The 20,141-nt window shown below is 42.3% G+C and overlaps 1 protein-coding gene across 1 annotated transcript in view; it reads right to left on the bottom strand.

Annotated features, from left to right (window-relative positions):
* LOC149317931 (interleukin-1 receptor accessory protein-like) overlaps positions 1-20,141 on the bottom strand; it is a 107,178-nt gene that overhangs the window by 16,163 nt on the left and 70,874 nt on the right. The window contains exons 10-12 of the mRNA XM_089508681.1: positions 17,270-17,418; positions 13,632-13,781; positions 6,794-6,937 (exon numbers count right to left, since the gene is read on the bottom strand). Of these exons, the coding sequence (XP_089364807.1) occupies positions 6,794-6,937; positions 13,632-13,781; positions 17,270-17,418 (443 nt within the window). The remainder of the gene's footprint in view (positions 1-6,793; positions 6,938-13,631; positions 13,782-17,269; positions 17,419-20,141) is intronic.

Here is a 20,141-nt window from a genome sequence, read left to right as displayed (position 1 = left end):
TTGTGACCAGGATCTTGGGGTTAGCCAGGAGACTCAAAGAATCCCTTCCCTTGAATGAAGAAGTCTGAAGAAACATGATGAGAGGGTTACTCTGAAGGAGGTCTCAGATTGGGACTGATCAGAGCCAAGCGGGAGATTGAGCGGAGGAAGGACAGCTGATTTCTCAGCTCATCAAAAAATAACAGCCAAACAGAAGGAGACGTGCAAAACAGGCTGGGAAGGCAGATCCTGTCTGTGAGCAGACATCTGTGACTTCAACCCAGCAACAAGGAAGGCTTCTTAAAGGCAGATGATGGCTGCCTTTCCTGACTTTCATGTTCAGTCTGGATCAGGATTCTTTGCTCTTAGAATCAAAGAATTCTACAGCTGGAAGAGATCTCCAAAGGCCATCCAGTCCAACCCCTTTCTGCCTTGCAGGAAGACACCATCAAAGCCCTCCTGACAAGTAGCCATTCATCCTGTTTAAAAACCTCCAAAGTAGAAGATTCCACCACCCATTGAGGGAGCAGCATCTTCCACAGAGTGCTTACCCTCTGAAGGTTCTTCCTAATGTTTAGGTAGAAATCTCTTTTCCCGTAGCTTGAACCCATTGTTCAGTGTCCTAGTCTCTGGAGCAGCAGAAAACAAGTTTACTCTGTCCTCAATATGACATCCCTTCAAATATTTAAACATGGCTTTCATGCCACCCCTTAATCTTTTCTTCTCCAGCCTAAAAATAATCAGCTCTCTAAATTGCTCCTCAGAATTTTAATCACAGAGCAGGAGATCATGAAACAGATGACAAGGGCTTTCTAACAGCAACTTCAATGAATTCTAGGACTCCATGGGCCAATTGTCTGGATTATCTGGAGCTCCAAGTGCCAAGAAAAAGGGTGAAATCCCTCAATGTTGGCCAGAAGTTTGGTTTTGAATGATGGATGTATTGGGGGGGGGGGGGGGGACACATGCAAACTCCTTTGAAAACCTTGGCCAAGACCCTGCATCACCACCACCACCACCACCACCACCATCACCTTATTTATATTCCACCATTTTCCCAGATTGGGAAAATTATTTTAAAAAATGTTAAAAATCTACAAAATAGAAAAGTTTAAACATAATTAAAGAATCAGAGAAAATTAAAACCAGCACACACCCACACAGACTAACACGACAATTAGCAACATGCAGTATATTGTGTAAGATGGGTCTTATATCATCACTCATCAAATACCTGTCAAGATAGAAAAGTCTTTCCTTGTCTGCATCATCAGCTACAATGATGGCACTTCATTGTTTTAGTGATGTTTGCTAATGCCACCTCCCCCAAAATGATCGTGAACATATTGTGGAGGGGGCTGCTTGTCTCAAGGTGCCCCACAAGGAGGAGAGACCTGGAGTAATCGTTTTCCAGAACCCCAATCTTCAGCACCTCAGAACTCTTTGGGGTTGGGGTGCTGCCTGCTTTATGAGCTACGTTTTGGGAGGGGGTCACATTGGGGTACTGACATCCATAAATGTGGATCCCACACCTTAATGAGATTGTACAGTAAATCCATTTTAGGATCTTGTAAATACTGAACAGGATTCCAATCCAAACACATGTGTGTGAGTTTGGGGACAGACTTACAGGCTATCAAAAAACTGAATCACTACTCCATCTAGGAGAGGTACACTTAGCCTTTTTTATGTGGCAATATGGAAATACTGTACAGAGGGAGGGGGAAGCCTACAGGACAAATTGTTCTCTCTGGCATTTTATTAGTAAGCCTCCTAAATTCTCTTTCCTCCTGGCTAATTCCCACTGCCTATCTGTATGCAGAATTTGCTGCAACTTTCCCTCTCTCATGGAATGACAGATCAGTCCAAGAAAGTTTTGGAAGGGAGTTGGGGCTAAAGAGACAGCCTGGGTTGGGGGTTTAAGTGGCTCTATGTCCACCCCTTGCCCATCCCTGCTTCACAGGGTGCTTGGATCGTCTCATCAGGGCCACTGACCTGGCAGTTTTCTGCAAAAACTTTCGTGGTGGCCATCTCCCCCCAGAGATCTGATACATACAGAATTTCACTCTCACCTAGTCCTGCAATAAGGTGGTAGTGCATGAGAAATGAAACTGACAGGTAGCTTGCAATAAATGCAATATTTACTAATGGCTTGAATCTATATATGATTAGGGAGCATATATCCCAACTAGCTAATGAATAGATCAGGTAAAAGAAGAAAGCTTTAGGTCTCACCATCTTTTTGAGGAATCTGTGGGAAGGAGATGGTGACCCAATAGGGAGAGAAGAATCTGTTTGTGTGAGTAACTTCCAAAAAGGAAGTGACCTGAATCACATGGTTTTTTAACAGGGTTACAAATGGTATTTATTGCCATGTAATTCAATGCTAGTAGTGAGAACCATCATGGTGTAATGGTTTGACCAGAGGAAGGCGAAGGCAAACATCCTCTGAACAAATCTTGCCAAAGAAAACCACACGGTAGGTTTGGCTTAGGGTCAGCATAAATCAGAAACAACTTGAAGGCACAAAGCAATAACGACAGAACAACAACAAACAACAAAATTCAATGCTAGTATTTTTAAATGAAGAAAAAGAGCAGAGTTTAACATGCAGGAACATCTATGCTACCCTGCTTGCTCTAAATAGTAAAGAGGAAGGGAAAAAGGGATACTGAATTTTTTCAAACAGAAACAAGATTCTACCCCAAAATTAGTAAGAACTTCTTTAATGCAAGAGCAGTTTGGCAGTGGAATAGGTGATGGACTTTCCTTCTTTGAAGGTCCTTAAACAGATGTGGGATGGGCAACTCTCAAAAGGGCTATAGTTGCAAGGCAGGGGGCTAGACTAGTTGACCCTTGTGGTACCTTTCAACTCAAAGATGATATGATTCTATGATGTATACCGCTCACTGAAGGTGTAAGCTTTCACAGAATTCCAACAGACAACCAACCGGATGAAGATGCTTGCATGTGTTGTTAACATCTGCTGAGGCTTGGGCAATGGAAATATGCTAGTCTGCACAATAGACAACAAGACCAACTTCCAGTGCCAAGGAAGGAACAAGGAGCCAGTGCCAGGTTATGCATAAAGAACCTGAGCAGAAGGAGGGAAGGAGGTGCCTCACATCAACGATTCTGGCTCTGAGTCGGGAAAGCCTGCCGGGCAAACAGATGCCATCATTGTCACCGTTGCTTCTAGAGATGAGGTGACATGTCTGCTTTTTTGTTGTTATCAAGGCTTGAGCAAAACATGGAACACATAAGGAGATGCAAACTCAAATCCAACTCCAGAACTGGACCATTTGCTCCCATTCATCCACTGACAGTCATGAATCTAAAAAAAATTACTTTCAAAATAAGGGAAAGTTTGCTCCCTGGATGACATGTGCTAAAATAATTCAGTCTTTAAATTTCCACAAGAGCCTCCCACCATCTTCCTTGTATATCAAAGAAGAAACATTGCTTTTATGCACTCTCCCTCTCTTGATGTTACCTGAAATACAACCAGAGCTTGTGATTCCTTGTGTGGATTCCAGCTCCCAGAATCCAGTGACCATTCTGGCAGGGGGATTCTGGTAGTTTTGCAAACTCTGAAAGATAATCTAGTTTACAGGGTCATTGTGAAGACTATGGGAAGACATGAAACTAAGTATTTTGACATTACTTCTGACTACTCCCTCCTTCTCTCCATTACCCATAATCTCTCCCACATTCCTGCGTAAACTTTCTCAGTATCATCCTACCACTTGCTAAATTACCAGGATCTGCAGAAACATAGAATAAAACAGGCCATTTTACTACGAGGAATGGGTGCATCTGTTGCAACTAATTCCTTCCATTTACTCTGCAGAATCTGAGGTTTAGCAGCACTTAAAGTTGGATTTTCTTTAATAGCACAGAAATTGCAGGGCTGGCTAATGTTCAGCAATTGTCTCAGTGGTGAAGCAAAGAATAATATGAAAGACGTGTCTATCTCTGTGTGTGTGTGTGTGATCATCAACCCCATGGTTTTCACCCTCTCGTCTTCCAAAACAAACACACTTAGTTAACCAGGCAAAAGATTTCAGGCATCTATGCAAGTTCAAGAAACAACCAAACATCTCTACCACAACAATAAATCTCTTATCTTTGCACCCCAGGGGCCTGTGATCCCTCCAGAACCCCCACCCCTCCGACCACTATTTTCTGCCCCAAAGGGTAGGTCTTCAAGCCATGCTGAATTTCTGTGTGTGTGTGTGTGTGGGGGGGGGGGGTTACAGAACGTAGAAGCAGGTTTGGCATTTTCATCCATCCATAAAGCCCAGGGGGGCCTGGGTACAAAAACTAGCCCTTTATCCCATCTCTGCTTTCAGGTTCTTCCTAGGGGTGTAACTGTAGGGAAGAGGGCAAAATGAGGGCATTGCCCTTCTAAATAAGAATTCTATTCCCCCCCCCCCCCAAACAAAAAATGATTTTTCCCTTCTAGTATTCTAATTTCTAGCTTTACATAGAGTGAGACACTGGACATTGTTCACACCTAGACCTCTGCATTCTGGACATTTGGATGACATAACCCTAACCAAGACTTTTTTTAAAATTTATTTATTAAAACATAAAAAACATGCTCAACACAACTTTCATATCACATTTGAAAGGGAATTCCCCTTTCTACAGTGTCAGACACTAAATTGAGTATAAACCTTACTTCCAATGTTGCCTTAAAGCCTAGTCTTCAACAATTTACATTGCAAAAGTTTCCTTTTTCTCTTTCTTCTGTCTAACTTTATTTACTACATGTATCCTCGAAGTATTGATCTTACTGTACCAATCCTATCAAACTATAATCATACCTTAGATGAGTTTAGCTCACTGTAATAACCCTAACCAAGACTTTTGGCTGAAATGTGCATGTTTATTTACACATTTAAAGTTTGGGGTTTTTTAAAGTTGTTTTGGTTTTCTTGGTCACCAAAATTATATTTTGGGGTTAGTACAGGGGATTCAGAGGATGGGGGACAGGAGGAGAGTTCTGCAGAACCCACAGACTGCCCAAAAGACAAATCAATGCGTCCAAGAGCAAATCAAGGCTGAACCCTCTGCAAAAGCTGTCATACTTTGAACACATCATGAGAGAGCCTGACTCATTGGAAAAGACAATAAGGCTAAGAAAGGTAGAAGGCAGTAGGAAAAGAGAAATATCTAGTGTGCATCTGCACTGCAGAAATAACACAGTTTGACACCACTGTACTTGCTGTAGCTCCAGCTTATGGAGTCCTGGGATTTGTAGTTTTGCTAGGTCTTTAGCTTTTAGCTTTTCCTGATAAGGTATGCTGGTGGCTTACCAAACTACAAATTCCAGGATTATGTAGGATGGAGTCAGGGCAGTTAAAGGAGTGTCAAACTGCATTATTTCTACAGTGTAGATGAACTCTCTAATTGCAATGTGAAGTCGAAGGCTTTCATGGCCGACATTCATAGTTTTTTGTGGGTTTTTCAGGCTATGTGGCCATGTTCTAGAAGAGTTTCTTCCTGACGTTTCACCAGCATCTGTGGCTGGCATCATCTAGATGTTGGCAAAACGTCAGGAAGAAACTCTTCTAGAAAATGGCCACATAGCACAAAAAACTCACAAAAAACTATCTCTCATTGCAGATCGACAGATTTAATCAAAGAAGCCAGGATTGCCCTGAGTTTGCAAGACCTGAGCTGGGCAGTTTCTCTTTCAGAGGGCCACCACAAGTTGAACTAGAAGGAGATCGACAACAATGAATGGGGTTTTTGGAGGATCTCCTGGGGATGCTGATGGCTGGAAAGCAGGCTTTCAGGACTGCATTCAGTGTATGGGCTGCATTTCCATATTCATAATTTAAATGAATGCCTTGCCTTGCAGACGTATTTGCTAAGAATGGAAGGGATATTCAATAATATTTGAAAAGTGGTCAAAACATGTTTCTTTGATTATCAAGAAATCCTGATAAGAAGAATCCTGGACTGGTGGGAATCTTTGCAATTTAGGATTGGGACCTTGGGACCCGAGGGAGCATCTCTCCCCTCTTCTATATATCTCAAAGGGGGCAATAAGATGTCTAGAGGAAGAGGACCAAAATGGTGGAAGGTCTGGAAATCACCAAGCCTTAGGGAGCATCTTAGGGAGCTGGGTGTGTTTAGCCTGAAGAAGAGAAGTTTAAGAGGTGACATGATAGTCCAATTTAAACATTTGAAAGGATGTCATACTGAAGATGGAACAAGCTTGTTTTCTGTTGCTTCAGAGACTGTGAGATTATTACATGTGAAAAAGGACAGGAGTGAAGCGAATCACTACCCTCCTTAGCGTGCAATCGTGCAAAGATTATCAGACGACATCACACTTACCCTGTCAGTATCCCAAAAATGAAGTGGAATTGTTGTGTCACTTTTCATTAACAGAAACAGAATACTGATGGGATAAGTGTGATATGTGTGATAACCTGCGCACAATCACGCGATAAGGCAGTGATTCCCAAACTTTGGTCCTCCAGGTGTTTTGAACTTCAACTCCCAGAAGTCCGTGCCAGCTTGGCCAACAGTCAGGAATTCTGGGAATTGATGTCCAAAACATCTGGAAGACCAAAGTTTGGGAATCACTGCCTTATACCCATAGATTGAAGCTAATTTTATATGCAATATTTTAAAATAATTATGTACATGAAGCAAAGTCTGTGTACACTGAACAATCAGAGAGCAAAGGTGTCACTCTCTTAGCCACCTACGTAAACAATCTGAGTGTCACAGAGAGAAAAAGAGGATAAGTGATGGAGAGAGAATGGGGAAAGAGCTGCAGCATTGGGATACTCACTTCCCCCGGGGAGGCTGTCTCTGTCAAAAATGCACAGCTTGTAGCCAAACTCGTTCTCCAAAACTCCCCGCAGCGTCAGCAGCACAAACTCTTCCTCCTCAGCATTCCTCGCATAGGATACGTAAATGTCATACTCCTTCCCATCTATGACAGTATCCCCAGTCGGAGAGAATGCATGAAGGAAAAACAACAACACAGAGACATACAAAATTCAGTTAGATAGCTGAAGACATTTCGTTCTCCCTTCCCAGCTTTTGCTCCAGAAGGAAAAACAGAACATTTATGGCATTAAGTGGCAGAGCATGACGGAAAGGATGGCGCTCTGTGTGTTTCACTGTGCCAACCGCTGCTACTCCATGGGGGGTGGCATTAAAAATCACACTGCATCTACCAGTGGATTGAGCAACCAGTTGTAAAGTTGTGCCAACCTGAACAAACCCAATCTCATTTGATTTTGGAAGCAAAGTATGATCGGCCCTGGTTAATAATTGGTCCTCCATAGCTACTGATTCCTTATCCAGGGATTCAACCATCCATGGCTCGAAAATGTTCCAAAACAATAGAAATTCCAAAAATCAAACCCTGATTTTGCTATTTTATATGTTGACTTCTCTGCTGCAATACATTGTCTCTATGTTGCTGTGTGCCTTCAAGTTGTTTCTGACTTGTGGCAACCCTAAAGTAAACCTATCATGGAGTTTTTTTGGCAAGCTTCTTCAGAGGGGGCTTGCCATTCCCATCCTTTGAGCCTGAGAGAGTGTGACTTGCTTAAGGCCACCCAATGAGCTTTTACATGGCCGAGCCAGGATTTTTGCCAATGGTGAAGGATGCTGGGAGTTGCAGCTTAACAACATCTGGAGGGCCACACAGGATTCCCACACTTGCATTAGAACAGGTGGGGTGGGACTTGTGGTCTACACATCACATGTGGTCCCAGGGTCTTTGGGGGGCTCATCTCCACATAATTTCATTTTACTTCCAATACTCCCCACACCCCTCCAAGAGAGTGGGTGCAATTTTGCGGGGGTGGGGGGTGGGGGGTTTGACACTCCTGGGCTATTTTAGGTACAAGTGGGGCATTTATTTAAACAAGAAATAAACCAGAAGTTGAAATTTAAGTACAGTGGGCCCTTTCCTTATGCAGTGATCCGTTCCGGGCCCTAAGGGAAATCCAACATATGCTGGAACCCCCTTAGAAATAATGGCCTGTTACAGACAGCCAAAATAAAGCTGCTTCGAGTCACAGTGGAGGTATGGTGTTTCAATGATGCATGCGTCCTAAGAGTCCAGAAATCGCACCAAAGCCACGCTCCAGCCCTAAGGACTGGAGCATGGCTTTGGTGTGGCTTCTGGACTCTGGACTCTTGCATCATTGAAACACCATACCTCCACTGTGACTCGAAGCAGCTTTATTTTGGCTGTCTGTAACAGGCCAATGGGACTTGTGCCTGCGGCGTGACACATGTGACACAGGTGTGCGCCCCATTACTTCTTCCGGGGCGTGCCAGGGCTTGTTCTGGCACAGCTTTCAGCACACATGAAAAAGAGAGAGAGATTACAGTATAACCCCTGTATCTTCAGGAAATATATTCCTGGACATTGGGGCTCAACAGACTGCCCCAAAAGGGTGGGCTGGAGGCACCCGTTTTTGCTCCTGAGGGATGCCACAGCAGCCAAACTGTGGGGCCTCCCTCTGCACCAAAAAATCATGCATCGATGACACAAGCACAGCACCGCGCTTGCGTCATCATGATGGCCCCCCTGTGGATGGGGCTGTGCCATGATGGCACCACCACCTCCACCGTGCGGTAGGGTTCGGGAGCATGCGGTCGCTCCACAATCCCAAGCCCTAAAGCTGTCCCAGATTGCCGCTTTCCGGCAGTGTGTACCAGGCCTTAGTGTGCATGTATCAAAATAGTGAATCCTATTGAAATAGATAACTTCTGGAGGATGTTGGCCATAGAGTTCTGCTGGACGACATAGGGTTTCCTAGACAGAACACTTCTCTAGGCATTTCTAGGTCTTCCAGTATGACTCTATGGTCAACTTAGGTTGGAAGAGTGCCATCATACTGGAGGACTTAGAAAATGCCTAGAGGGAACAACGTTTTTGGACAAGGGTCAGTGAAACCACAGATATGGGTCCTGTGGATATGGGGGTTATGCTATAGTTGATTTTTAAAAATTCTAAGTGAGTAGTATAGTTGGGGACTTCTAAGATCTTGCAAACAGATTTTGAGGGCTCTCAACTCCTGCTAGTTGTCTATCCCCATATTGCAACATTAAGTACATCCTTTCTGTATCAGATCAAAACCCAGCATCTTGACTCCAACAGTGGCCAGGCAAATCCTCCAGAAAACCTCTAAACAGAGCATGAAGGCAGAAGGCCTCTCCCATGGCTTCTTTCTTGGCTTCAGAGGAAGGATTTCCTGACGGTAAGAGTGGTTCAACAGTGGAAGCTGCTGCCTGGGTGGATAGTAGAGTCTCTTTCTTTGGAAGGTTTTAAACAGAAGCTGGATAGCCATCTGTCAAGAATGATTGGATTGTGTATTCCTGCATGACAGAAGGGGGTTGGATGGCCCTTGGGGGTCTCTTCCAACCGTGTCATTCTGTGATTCTATAATATGAACACTAACAAGCTGGCCAGACACCATGATGCCAACTTCTCCTCTGTCTCCAGGAAAAAAATCTTACTTATTTCACTTCAAGGAGAATGCTAAGCACATACTTGGTTGTATAAAAGCAAACCAAATTATTCGGTGCCTTTGAACATCAAGAAAACAATGCCATCTGGGATCCACACAAGAATACGGAATAAGAGGCCAAGAGCCTCTATTGACTAAGAGGAGCAACAACGGGATCATACACACAGTTGTTCATTGTTCTGATGTTCAGTTGCACACATGGCTTAGCCAGGTGGGTGGGAAGAATGGGAGCAAAAAACAATACCAACATCAATCATTTATCAAGCACTTGCAACAGGTTGGCGAGGTACAGGGATTATATTAAAAAGAATGGATCCTGCCAGGGAATTTACAATACAAAAGAGAGCACAGTTTGCAGGAAAAGGGGGGGTGGAAAGGGAGGGGAAGAGAAGAGAAGAGAAAGGTGCTCTGAACTGGAGCTGGCTACAATTTCAGGCCTCCCCAAGACTTTATCAGATATCCCAAAAACATTACTGCTAAAAAAATCAACATTACTATTGGTAAAGCAGAGGAAAGCATCCCTGTCCTTTAGCCCTGTGCTTCTGACATATCTGATGCAGAGGAGCAGCAGGGTTTTCTTTTCAAAGTGCCAGTGAGCGCCACCATATTTGTGCCCACTGCTGGCAACTGTTTGTTTCTTTCCTGGAAACTCACAATGGACTGGCAGCCAATATCTTGTTGTCCATGGACTACAACTTTGAGCAGTACAGCTTTGAGGTATCCACTGGGGTTTGGTTCCAGGATTCTTCATGGATACCAAAATCCATGGATGCTCAAGTCCCATTAAATACAATGGCATAGTTAAATGACCTCCGTTATGTTTGCTCTTTGGATTTTTTAAAATATTTTCAAGCCAAGGATGGTGGAATCCACGGATGAAGAATCTGTGGATACAGAGGGCAGACTATACTGGTTTAGCTGAAGGCTTCCAGCACTTCCTTGCAGGCTATTGCAGAATCTATTTTTTTCCTTTTTATTTAATTTAAGTCACCAAAAATACAAACAAAGAGTAGGTCACACCTATTGTTCTTCTAGTAAAATTGGGCCAATAAATGGCAAATGATATCCAGACGATCCCATTTCTCCACTTCAGATCTCCAAGGGTGGCTAATAGGTCCATTGCACTAGGGATGCCAATCCGTGATTATTTCATCCTTTTATGCATAGGACAAATAATTATGTTGATTTACTCCCTGCTGCCAGAGTGGTTGTGCAGGGAACATTCGTCCACAGTATTCTCTCTCTATTCACACATCCAAAAGTGCTGCTGAGGAATTATTCTGCTTAGAAAAAACACATTTTTTATCATGCAAAGTTCTGTCTTCTGCACCCACAAATGGGGTTTTATGTGAAGAAAACAGTGCATTCTGAGCAGAAAATGTTTTGTGTGTGTGTGCACATGTAAAAAAATTACATGTGTTTGTACACAGAATAATTCCTCTGCAATCCTTGGGATGGTCAAATACTGGGAGAGATCTGTGCAAGTTATTTGTAGTTGTTACTGCATGCCTTCATTTCATTTCTGACTCATGGCAATTTTATCACAGGGTTTTCTTAGCAAGATTTGCCATTGCCTTCCTCTGAGGCCAAGAGAACGGGATGTGTTATATTGGGGTTGTTCCCACTTAAGATTTGAAACGATTTAAAATACAACGTTTTTAATAAAATCGATTCAAAATAACACTGTTCTTATCCCGCTATCTGAATCGCTTTGTTCATCGTTCCCATCTGGTTATTTAAATCGAAGTTTTTACCTGCAAGCGTTCCTACTTGGCATGAAATCGGTGTTTAAATAAAGCGATTCTTCTCCTCCATACCTTATTTGGAGCTATCAATCAATAGTACGTCAGAATGATGTAACGTTAATCCGGAATATTTGGAAGCGATTTATCTTTTGGCATCGTTTCCATTTCATTGACTGTTTGTGAATTTAGCGAATTTAGGAAAGCGAATTTAAGAAACCCAAGCTCTTTCCAGAGGAACTATGGGATAGGTTTTCCATGACAGCATCCCCTCTTCATGTCTCCCAAAAGACAGCCAGGGAGAATCCCTTCAGAGAGCACAGAGATCAATGGGGGAGGCTTCTGGCAAAGCGAAGCTCTTTCCAGAGGAACTATGGGAGAATCCCTTCAGAGAGCCCAGAGATCAATGAAGGAGGCTGCTGGAAAAGCAGGGAGGGAGCACTCTTCCCAAAGATTCTCTTTCCAGGGTTGGAGGAGAAGGCAGATTCCATTTGAGAAAGGGAGAGAGAAAGGCTCTATCCGCCCCCATTGATTAGAGCCCTTCCCTGCCTGGGCGAGATCAGATGCCTCCTCGCGAGGAGCCTTCCCTTCCCTGTCTGGGCGAGATCAGAGCCCAAGCGGGCAGGGAATGCCTCTTCGAGAGGAGCCTTCCCTTCCTGCCTCTCCTCCGTTAGAAATGGGCTCTCCCCACACAGAGGGGAGGTTGCAATCCACTGGCAGATGCAGGCGCTTGAGCAGCCGGGACTTCAGGCGCTTAAAGCGCTGAAGAGATTAAGCGCCTGTAAACCATTAAAATAAAAAATAAAAATAATCCTTATCTCTTATTGAAAGACCACAGCGGACAAAGGGGTGAGGGAAGCAAAAATGGCGACAGCCATGACGGATGGGGACAGAAAGGGCAACTCCCCCAAGGCCAGCCCCATCGCACTCCGCTCCTCCCATTCATCTAATGCAATTTCAAAGGCTGTCGTTCCTATTTAAATGCTCCGGTTCCTAAATCGAATCAATGGGAAAACGTAGCTCAGACCCTAGTGTTTTTTTAACACGCGTTAAATGAGGAAAACTCGATTCAAAATTTTATTCCGCTCTACAATTCGATTTGTAGTGGGGACGATTGCGGGTTGCTCTAGAACCGTTCTAGGTTTAAATCGGATCCTAATAGGAACCCCACTCCTTGGATTCGATTCAGAACGCGGGGTTTCACCTAGTGAGAACAACCCCATTGTCCTATAATAGAATAATAGAATCTTAACATCTGAAGGCCCATATAGTCTACCTCTATTCTGCCATGGAAGAAGACGAAGTTTAGCACTCCCAAAAGATGACTATTCAAACTCTCTTTAAAGACCTTCAAAGATGGAGAATCCACGACTCTCTGAGGAAATTTACTGCAAACAACTCTTACAGTAAAAAGTTCTTCCTAACGTTTAGGCAAGATCTCTTTTCTTGAAATTTGGACACAATGGTCTGTGTTTGAGCCTCTGGAGCAGCAGATACTAGAACATTAATTTATAAGTAAATAGATAATAAGTACATCCACATTTTCTTTTGAGGACAGGTTATAAATTGTCATGTCGTTTGGAAGACAGATGGAGAGGAACCCAGGGTAGAAAACAGACAGAGAAACACTGTGTAACAGAAAAAGTGGTGGTGGTGGTGGGGGAGAACTGTATTGGGGCACCGATGCTTGCAGAGAAACTGAATCTTGTTAAACTAAAAATTCCTATCTATAAAAAGGGAGGAAAACCACAACAAGAGAAAGATGAAAAGATCAATGGTGGGCAAGTCTACATGGGCCAATTTAAATGGTTTTACCTTTTTTTCTGCTGCCCCCAGACTTTGGAATGGCCTGCCAGAGGAGATATGACAGCTTGAAATGCTGACTGCATTTAAAACAGCATTAAAGATATATCTCTTCTTGCAGGCCTATCCAGTAGATTTTAAATCATGACTTTTTAATCTGTATAAGAACTCTTATGAATGTCTTTTAATGGTTTTATAGTATTCTATTTCAACTGTGGATTTATGTGTCTTTAATTGTGTTTCCTATTTTAACACACTGTACCTCACCTCAAGCCTTGAGGAGAGGCAAGACAGAAATAATTTATTATTCTTATAGTGTTCACAACAAGTTATCCAAATGACATATGGGACGATTGGGGCAAACTCCCGGGCTTTCATTGCCTCAGAGCATTAATCCAGAGGGGGAAAAGGTGCTGATTGACCTGGTTTTCAGCAGAAAATCCAGATATAAAATGGATAGAATAGAAAAGAATAAAAAGCCAGACTGGCCATGACTATGTGGCCATGCATACTGCAATTTATTGAACCTGGGTGTGTCTGAAAAGGAGAAATGGGTGAACAGTTCATACAACCAAATGAAATCCCTTACCCAGGATGGTTTCATCTGTCCCAAAGTGTGCACGGTAGAAGAGTACCATTTCAAGCCAATAGGCATGGTAGATGACCGTCAAGATGACCACAAGGAGGATGGTGGCCCCTAAGCCACATGCCAGCTCCACAGTGTACCTTGAGACTGGAACTGTTGGAGATCAATAAAGAAACAGGATTTTCATGAGAGCAAAAACCCAGATTTTCTGAGTTAAATATACTAGTGGAGGGTACCACAAAAGGAAATTATAATTTATGCTGTTGCCAGCAAATCTTTTTATGCAGCAAGAGTGGGCAGCTCTGGGAGGATAGGAGGGCATATTATATTATGCATATTATGCTACCTAAGAGGCATGGCTGGTGGCCATCACCACTAAACTACTGCAATAAATAAATAAAATTACAATTTTGCTCCACAATATCCCCAAACAGCCTCTAAGAGGATGTGGTGGCATTTTTGCCATGTCCTTGAGCCTCCCCACCCCCTGAGCTATTTAAGGTTCAGGAGAGACCCCTTTAAATTAAAATAAAATTTAAGAATATTTAAAACCACCATATAATACAGTACAAAAGTATTTAAAAGTAAATAAGTAAGTAAGTAAAATTTTATTTGTATACCGCCTTTCTAAGACCAAGGCGGTTTCCAACATTCAATATAACAGTATGACAATATCAACAATATAAAATCGCAACAACATAATACAATAAAAACAATAAAACCCCCACTCATGCCAGCCTAACATGCTGACGAAGGGGGCGAGGAGAGAATACTTCAGGGGTCAGAGAGTCAGGGGTAAGCCTGCTCAAATAGGAATGTTTTTAACCCCTTCCTAAACTGAGACACTATTATTGTTGTTGTTATTGTTGTTTTGTGCCTTCAAGTCGTTTCCAACTTCTGGCATCCTTAAGGCAAACCTAATCATAGGATTTCTTTGCAAGATAAGTTCAGAGGAGGTTTGCCATTGCCTTCTCCTGAGACTGAGAGAGTGTGACTTTCTACCTTTGGTCCCATGCTTCAAGAAGGGCATTTGGGGTTAAGAAAAATGTTTATGGTGGGGGGGGGGAATGGAAAATGGATATAGAGCTAAGGGAGACTACAGAGAGAGTGAAAGCCCCAGGGGAAGTTTCTGTGACTTGTTTTCTAGCAGGTCTAGTTGGGCTACTTTAGAAGCAAAGAGGCAGAAGGAAAGATATGGGTGAGAAAGCCTTCAAGTGATTCTTGCCCAACACACCTTCCCATTATGGGTTTTCTCAGTAGCCAAGAAGACTGTGAAGGTAGAAGGACAACAGGAAGGCAGCTGATTGCCAACATTGCCCAAAGAACAATGAGATCTCCACTTTTTGAGGTACTGAAATCTACTCTGGTGGAGAGTCTGGCTCTTCTCTATCAAGGTGTGGGTTTAGTGATGGCTATCTGACCCACAAAAAGCCATTTGTGACTGGTACGTAATGCTGCCACAAGAAGTGATTGGAACTCCTATGTTACAACCACTCCTGTGGCAGCACTAATGCGCCTTCCTTCTGGCACTCCTCAGACTACAAAACCTATATTTATACTAGGACAAAATACTAGAACAAAAGCATAGTACAATAACATTCAAAATCCACAAAACAGCAATACTTTTCTTGGGCCAACCAAAATGCACAAAATACATGATACATGTATTGGTTGGCTCAAGAAAGGTATCGCTGTACATAATGCATCATGTATTTCAAGCATTTTGGTTGTCCCAATGAAGATATTGCTGTTTTGTGGATTTGGAATGTTACTGTATTTTCCTGTATGGATAAACCATGGATCTGTTTTCAGATATAGGAGTATAACAGATAAGATATCATATTGCTAATATTTACTATTCAGTGTCCAACACTGAACAATATACTTCAAAGGTTACTGGACACCAGTGGTTCCCAAACTTTGTTCTTCCAGATGTTTTGGACTTCAGCTTCCAGGATTCCTGACTGTTGGCCAAGCTGGTTAGGGCTTATTGGAATGGAAGTCCAAGACATCTGGAGGACCAAAGTTTGGGAACCATTGCTGTACATCATACAAACATCATACAGTTGGCCTGCCCCTTACACAGGCTTGCCTTTCATGGACTTGAGATCATGAGGAAAGCAAACCCTGATAGAAAAATGGGGTGCGCACCTGTGGCACTTGCACCACAGCACGCCACGGGGTGTACCCCGTTGTCCTTAATGGGATTTGAGATACGCTCAATTTGCCTTATGCAGGGGTCTGGAACGGATCCCCTGTGTTAGGGGAGGGCTGACTGTATAACATAACCAATATCTATTGTGTGAGTTCTCCACAATGAGCATAAAGATACCTTACATTTAAACAGGACTCAAAGCAGTGAATTCATAAACAGTTTTGGAGAAACTGCTAAAGCATCTGAAAATGTCCCCAACTAATGTGGCTTAACAACATACTCAAAATTTGTAGGACCTTTTGCTCCACTGCTTTTTCATAAAAACAAGTTCAGACAGAAACAAGTGTTAAGGGCCATTATGCTTGTGGTCATTGTGTACACTGCAAGTTTTCACTGCAAGGTCATTGTTTCACGCACCCTCAGTTTAAGTTATATGATGTTGACAGGATGTACAACAATTTTTGGTGTATGTTCTTGAATGTTTGATTTTGAATAGCAAATATTATCAGTCTTATCTTTTATCTGTAATACCTCTATCCCTGTTCTAGTTTTGTTCTAGTTTTGTTCCAGTTTCTCACAATGCAACAAAGTCCTTGGCCCTCTACTTATCACCACCCTACATATCACTCTTTTTTTTTTTTTGGCCACAAGGTGTATTCACTGAACCAGTCTTGCCAAGAAAACCCTGTGATAGGGTCACCTTAGAATCACTGTAAGTTGGAAACAACTTGAAGGCACACAACACAAGACTGTGGAACAGCCTGCCGGATGAGATCCGTCTACTTACATCCTTAGACAGCTTTAAAAAGGCTGTTAAGACGGATCTCTTCCGGCAGGCCTTCCCAGAATAGAGAACCCGGCCTCAGAACAATGGCTGGGAATAAGATACTGCCGCTCCCATTGATGGTTTGCTGACTGATGTTGTTGACCTCCTGGTCAGTTTTTAATTTGTATGTTTTTTTGTTTGTTTGTTTTTAAATTCTGCATTGGATTTAATACTTTTTTAAGGAGGGGAGGGCACCAGGGATTTTATATGTGTTGTATTTTTAACTTTGTTAGCCAGTCTGGTTGTTCTCAGAGGGGTGGGATACAAATATATTATTATTATTATTAACAACAACAACAACAACAACAAAGATAATGAGATATTTTGGAGATGTACAAAATTCATTTGCTTCATATACACCTTATATGCATAGCCTGAAGGTAATTTTATACAATATTTTAAAATAATATTGTGTAGGAAACAAACTTTGTATTCATTGAACCATCAGAAAGCAAAGGTGTGGCTATCTCAGCCATCCATAAGAAAAGTTTTGGGTTTTGGAGTATTTTGGAATTCTGGATAAGGGAGACTCAACCTGTAGCACCTTTGAGACAAGCTGGGAAGAAGAACTTTCTAGCATAAACTTTCCTGGACTCTAGTGTGCTCTATCCAGCCAAAAGTTCCATGGGTCACAAGTATGACACTGGAAGCACCCCTTACCTTTCATCCTCACCCACGCTTGCATATGAGTAGTCCCATTATTGTTATGAGCAAAACAGGTATAGTTGCGCTTCAGATCTTTCTCTGTAACTTTTGATACAAACAACGTCTTTACAACCAACACACTTCCAATGTCTAAGGGTGCCTCCCTGGAAAAGAAAATAAGGCAACTCTTATTAACAGAAATATAAATCACAGCTCAATGATGGTAATAATGGGCCCAAACAGACAGGCCAAAATAAAGCTGCTTCGGGTCACTTTGGAGGTATGCTGTTTAAATGACACATGCATCTTAAGAGGCCAAAATCTGTGCCAAAGCCGCACTCCAATCCTAAGGACTGGAGCATGGGTTTGGCACAGTTTCTGGCCTCTTAGGACACATGCATCATTTAAACAGCATACCTCCAAAGTGACCCAAAGCAGCTTTATTTTGGCCTGTCTGTTTTGGGCCCACTATCACTCTATTCTGCTTTGGTTAGACCTCACATGGAATCTTGTGGCCAGTTCTGGACACAATTTAAAAAAGGATGTTGAGAAGCTGGAGGGTGTCCAGAGGAGAGCAAACAACATGACCAAAGGTCAAAATCACCAGTCCTTATGAAGAACAGCTGAGGGAGTTGGGTATGTTTAGCTTAGAAAAAAGACGGCTGAGAAGTGGTATGATAGAGCCCTCCTCAAATATCTGAAAGGATGTCCTTTAGAAAATGGAGCCAACTTGTCTTCTGTTCTTCCAAAGACTTTGAGTGCATCTACACTGGAGAAATAATGAGTATGACACCACTTTAACTGCCATGGCTCCAGTATGTGCAAGGTTACTGTCTGCACAGCTCCATTCTGCAACCTTGAACTAAACATAGAAGTTCCAAAAATCTCCAGTCACTTCTGTAGGGGAACCTATACACATCAACATGACTCTATGCAGGAATTATGTGCATGGAGGCCATCACAGCTGATGATCATAAATGCATCCATTTTGCTGCCTCTCCCACATGATGGGAACTAGGGACAAACCATATTTTTACATACCCTGTGGGTGTCACCCCCTGAGACAACTGCTTTTGAAGTGCAACACAAGCTATCTGGCAAAAAATCATGTGCAACAAGTGAGGAACATTTGTGGGTTCTTTTTTCACAGCACACACACTGGGGGAAGAGCTTGGAAACATTATCTCTGTTGGACTACAATGCACAACATCAAACTGGTTAGGGGATTATGAGAGCTGCAGTCCAATACATTTGGGAGCCTCTAGTTTGCACTGCAGGGACTCCAGCCTTTCAAATTAATCCCTAAAGTAGTTTAACACTACCTCTGAATCAAACGAACGGAACAAAAGATACACATCTTCTCAAAGAACAGAGAGGGATAGCATTACAATTTTTATTAAATAGAACTTTCATTGAGTCTATTGTATCATGTACACTTTGGATGGTGGTGATATCATCATCATCATCATCATCATCATTTATATATATAGCTTCAGGGAAGGAAAGAAGTAAAAGTTGAGGTCTGAGGTCAGTGAAATGTGGAAATACAGAGGGAGTTACATTCTCCATCATATTCATTCACAGCATAACTCTTTCTGATAACACAGACAGCCTGGTATCGAGTAAACAAATTAATACACTGATTTTGTTTTATTTATTCTGATTGAAGCCACAAGAGACAGAACTGAGCCTCTTGATGGATATTAACTCGGTAATTTATTCGTCTTAATTTGTTAGTCTTTTTTACTCTTCTGTGCCTATTTTGCTGCAACAAGCTAATTTATCCTCTGGAACATATGCTAAATACAGCATTTTTTTTTTACAAAAGAGAGTCAGTGTGGTCTAGCAGTTAAGATGCTGGACTGGGATTTGGGAAACCTGGCTCCTAGTCTCCTCTTCCAGACATGCTCCAGCTTGTCCACATCCCTCTTGAACTGTGGTGCCCAGAATAGGATTCAGGATTCCAGGTGAGGTTTGAGCAAAGCAGAAGAGAACAGCACTATGACTTCCCATGATCTACACACTATATTTGTCAGAGTTGCCCATGCAAGAACTGGACACAGTATTCAAGATGAGGTCCTATCTCGGTAAAACTCCATTTCTACAAACAAAGGTATCTGCATTAAGCAGTTCTTTGTCCGCATTAATTGACTGTTATGGGAATTGAAAATGTCATAATTTGGTTACCTCCCTCTTTTTCTGTTGATTTGATTCACTGCCTCATTTTTTCATCAGATTTATTCACTTCTTCTATGTTTACCTGCCTGTCCTCATGTTTTGACTATCATTTTTTTTTGTTTTACACTGAATTTCACTGTGGCTAGTCACCTTGAGCATCATTCAAGGGAAAGTGGAAAGAGATGCACATTTAGCAAAAGGACAAAGAAGAAAGACTATGCCCACAATACTACTTACGTCTGGCAAGCAGAAATCTACACAGTGAAAGCAGGTTGTAGCTGATAGTAAATTGCATAGTAAATTCACTCCACTTTTTACCCTGAACTTTAAAAGAATTTTGCAAGGTGCTGAGCACTGTCCCCCAAACCTGCATCTAGCACCTTGTACAGTTCCTTTGAAAGGCTGAAGATGAAAGGCCACATCAGATTCACTGTCCCACCAACCTGGCCATCTGCAACTGCCATTTAATTTACTTGAACTATGAGTCTATGTAGGAGAGGATGCAGCATAAACCTCCCTGCTTCCCTGTCCCCATTTTGTTTCCATAGCTACAGAAGGCAATTGCCTATTATTATTATTGTTATTAATAATCTTTATTCATATTCTCCCTTTCCCCCCAAGATTAGGACTCGAGGTGGCTTACACATTTAAAAGATTAAAATCCTATAAAAAGTCTACATTGACACAGAATTAAATTGCAAAATATATT

This window comes from Sceloporus occidentalis, unplaced genomic scaffold (genome assembly GCF_023333645.1).
Source record: "Sceloporus occidentalis isolate IW3139 unplaced genomic scaffold, rSceOcc1.0.p SCAF_2, whole genome shotgun sequence".
Taxonomy (NCBI): domain Eukaryota; kingdom Metazoa; phylum Chordata; class Lepidosauria; order Squamata; family Phrynosomatidae; genus Sceloporus; species Sceloporus occidentalis.
The sequence above is the reverse complement of the archived record's forward strand: the minus strand, read 5'-3'. Positions and strand labels throughout refer to the sequence as shown.